The sequence below is a fragment of the Sugiyamaella lignohabitans genome, chromosome D (genome assembly GCF_001640025.1).
Source record: "Sugiyamaella lignohabitans strain CBS 10342 chromosome D, complete sequence".
In the NCBI taxonomy this organism is placed as follows: Eukaryota; Fungi; Ascomycota; class Dipodascomycetes; order Dipodascales; family Trichomonascaceae; genus Sugiyamaella; species Sugiyamaella lignohabitans.
The window spans coordinates 80,554-83,429 of record NC_031673.1 but is presented as its reverse complement, the minus strand read 5'-3'; the positions used below and the strand labels follow the sequence as shown (position 1 = coordinate 83,429).

Below are 2,876 nucleotides of genomic sequence, written 5' to 3'. Positions count from 1 at the left end.
ATGTCTTCTTACGCATTATCTGAGTCACACCGACACTTGCTCGAGGAGCATGTCGCTGAGTTTGATCCTGAAGTCGCAGGAATCATGAAGGATGAGATTGCTCGTCAAAGAGAGTCAATTGTCTTAATTGCTTCTGAGAACTTCACTTCTCGTGCTGTTTTCGATGCACTTGGATCTCCTATGTGTAACAAGTACTCTGAGGGATACCCAGGTGCTCGTTACTACGGTGGTAACCAACACATTGATCGTATTGAGACCTTGTGTCAAAACCGTGCTTTGGAGGCTTTCCATGTCACTGCTGATAAGTGGGGTGTCAATGTTCAAACCTTGAGTGGATCTCCTGCCAACTTGCAAGTTTACCAAGCTATTATGAAGCCTCATGAGAGACTCATGGGTCTTGACTTGCCTCATGGTGGTCACTTGTCTCATGGATATCAGACTGATGCTCGTAAGATCTCTGCTGTTTCGACCTATTTCGAGACCATGCCTTACCGTGTTGATCTTGAAACCGGTTTGATTGATTACGATATGTTGGAGAAGACTGCTGTTTTGTTCCGTCCTAAGGTTCTTGTTGCTGGTACTTCTGCTTACTGCAGACTCATTGACTACAAGAGAATGAGAGAGATTGCTGACAAGGTCGGTGCTTACTTGGTGGTTGATATGGCCCACATTTCTGGTCTGATTGCTGCTCAAGTGATCCCCAGTCCTTTTGAGTATGCTGATATTGTCACCACTACTACCCACAAGTCGCTTCGTGGACCTCGTGGTGCTATGATCTTCTTCAGACGTGGTGTTCGTTCTGTCAACGCCAAGACTGGTAAGGAGGTTTTGTATGATCTCGAGGGTCCTATTAACTTCTCTGTTTTCCCCGGACACCAAGGAGGTCCTCATAACCACACCATCACCGCCCTTGCTGTTGCACTTAAACAAGCTAACACTCCTGAGTTTGTTGCTTACCAAAAGCAAGTTCTTAAAAACGCCAAGGCTCTTGAAGAGGCTTTCAAGGCTTTGAACTACACTCTTGTTTCCAACGGTACTGACTCGCACATGGTTCTTGTTTCTCTCCGTGACAAGGGTATTGACGGTGCTCGTATCGAGACTGTTTGTGAGCTTATCAACATTGCTCTTAACAAGAACTCTATCCCCGGTGACAAGTCTGCTCTTGTTCCCGGTGGTGTTCGTATTGGAGCTCCTGCCATGTCCACTCGTGGTCTTGGCGAGGAGGATTTCAAGCGCATTGTGTCCTACATCGATGCTGCCGTCAAGTACTCCATCGACGTCCAATCCAACCTTCCCAAGGAGGCCAACAAACTCAAGGATTTCAAGGCCACTGTCGCCAAGGACGAAGATGGCCGTCTCGCCAAACTCAAGGCCGAAATCACCGCCTGGGCCCAAGAGTTCCCTCTCCCCGTCTAAACCCCATCCTCCCTCACGTAACCACAAACGGGCTCAACACCCTCTAACGAATAAGTATAATATCTCCCTTATGTATAAAGTCTCAGTTCAACCTTAAACACTCCGTTGCCTAGCTGCCTCCGGCGGCTGGGGCTACGCCCCAGACCCCGTGGCTCCTGCTTCGCAGGAGTTTACGTGTTGATCAGGCTTTTAAACTCTTCGCTGGCATCCCTACGCCCGACTCGAGCGCAGCGAGAGGAGCAACCAGGGTCTGGGGCGGAGCCCCAGCCGCCGGAGGCAGACCCCCCTTCACGAAATATCTCAATCGATGCATTTACTATATAAGTCAGGAGAAAATTGCCTGTAGTCTCTAGAGCACGTTAGTACACAGTCACGCTGTAGGACCAAGCAAGAAAATGCGAGAGAACTGGAGGTATCAGAAATAAAAAGTAAGGTAGCGTGGGTTTTTCCACATCAACTTCCAACCGACGGAACGCCGAGAGGAGTCTCGAGCCAAATGCACTCTGGTCATCATTCTACCTCCTGGTTCTACACCCGCTTGCTTTGCTGTACCGGGACTCTCATCCCAGCAACTTATTCATGAGCCACTTACCTGATCGATTGGTGTAGTGAAGAAAGAAAAGAAAGAATCTCGGTTGCAGAAATTTTTCACTCTTTTATACCCAGATCACGGTCACGTGACCGTGAACCGTAGTAGGGGACCGCAACTGGTGAGACGGGGAAATGCCTCCGGCGGCTGGGGCTCTGCCCCAGACCCCGTGGCTCCTGCTTCGCAGGAGTGGCTGGGACCGTCGACGCCCGACTCGAGCGTAGCGAGAGGAGCAGCGGGGTCTGGGGCGCAGCCCCAGCCGCCGGAGGCACGACTCCCCGGTGGCATCAGAGAGAAAAGTGTATTAGGGCGAGTCTTTGCGGTAGCTGACTTTGTCGACCTTGACCTCGCCGTCGATGAGACTATAAATATACAGGACACAGACCGAGCCCTGAATGTCGAGCAGACAGAAACTGGGTGTCGTAGAGTCCAGGTGCTCGTCGTCGTCAGCGTCGTCGTCGTTATCGCCGGTTTTATTGTCGGAGTCTATGGTTGTCGTCGTTTGACCGTCGTTGTCAGTGGAAGTGGGAGGTTTGGTCGAGTTTGTTCCGTTGGACTCGGTTGTATGGTCGTCGGTGTTGTCAACGTCAGCACCGTTGGCAGCGTCAGTTTCGTCGTCGACGTCTTCTTCAGGCCAGCCGGTTGTGAAAGCACCCGTAGCACTGCCAGGACTGATGAAAAACTTGCCCTCTAATTGATATGCTTCTACACGATGAGACCCTCCCCAGATGAGCATGTCGACATCGAGCTGGCGAGCTGTGATGAGTAGAGCGTCAGGGTCTGAGTTTGGAATCACCGAATGACCAGCCACAAATCCAATCCTTAGTTGACCATGAGTGACTACTTTGTTTAATGGCAGAGACGGTGACAT

General features: G+C 50.8%; 2 protein-coding genes across 2 annotated transcripts; one reads left to right on the top strand and one right to left on the bottom strand.

Annotated features, from left to right (window-relative positions):
• Positions 1-1,416, top strand: SHM2 (glycine hydroxymethyltransferase SHM2; the record flags this gene model as incomplete). The annotated part of the gene is made up of 1 exon (XM_018881711.1): positions 1-1,416. One exon carries the CDS (start codon positions 1-3, stop codon positions 1,414-1,416), a length of 1,416 nt encoding a protein of 471 aa, XP_018736162.1.
• An 893-nt stretch (positions 1,417-2,309) lies between these two features.
• Positions 2,310-2,876, bottom strand: VPS29 (Vps29p; the record flags this gene model as incomplete). The annotated part of the gene is made up of 1 exon (XM_018881710.1): positions 2,310-2,876. The coding sequence occupies one exon, from the start codon at positions 2,874-2,876 to the stop codon at positions 2,310-2,312; it is 567 nt and encodes a 188-aa protein (XP_018736161.1).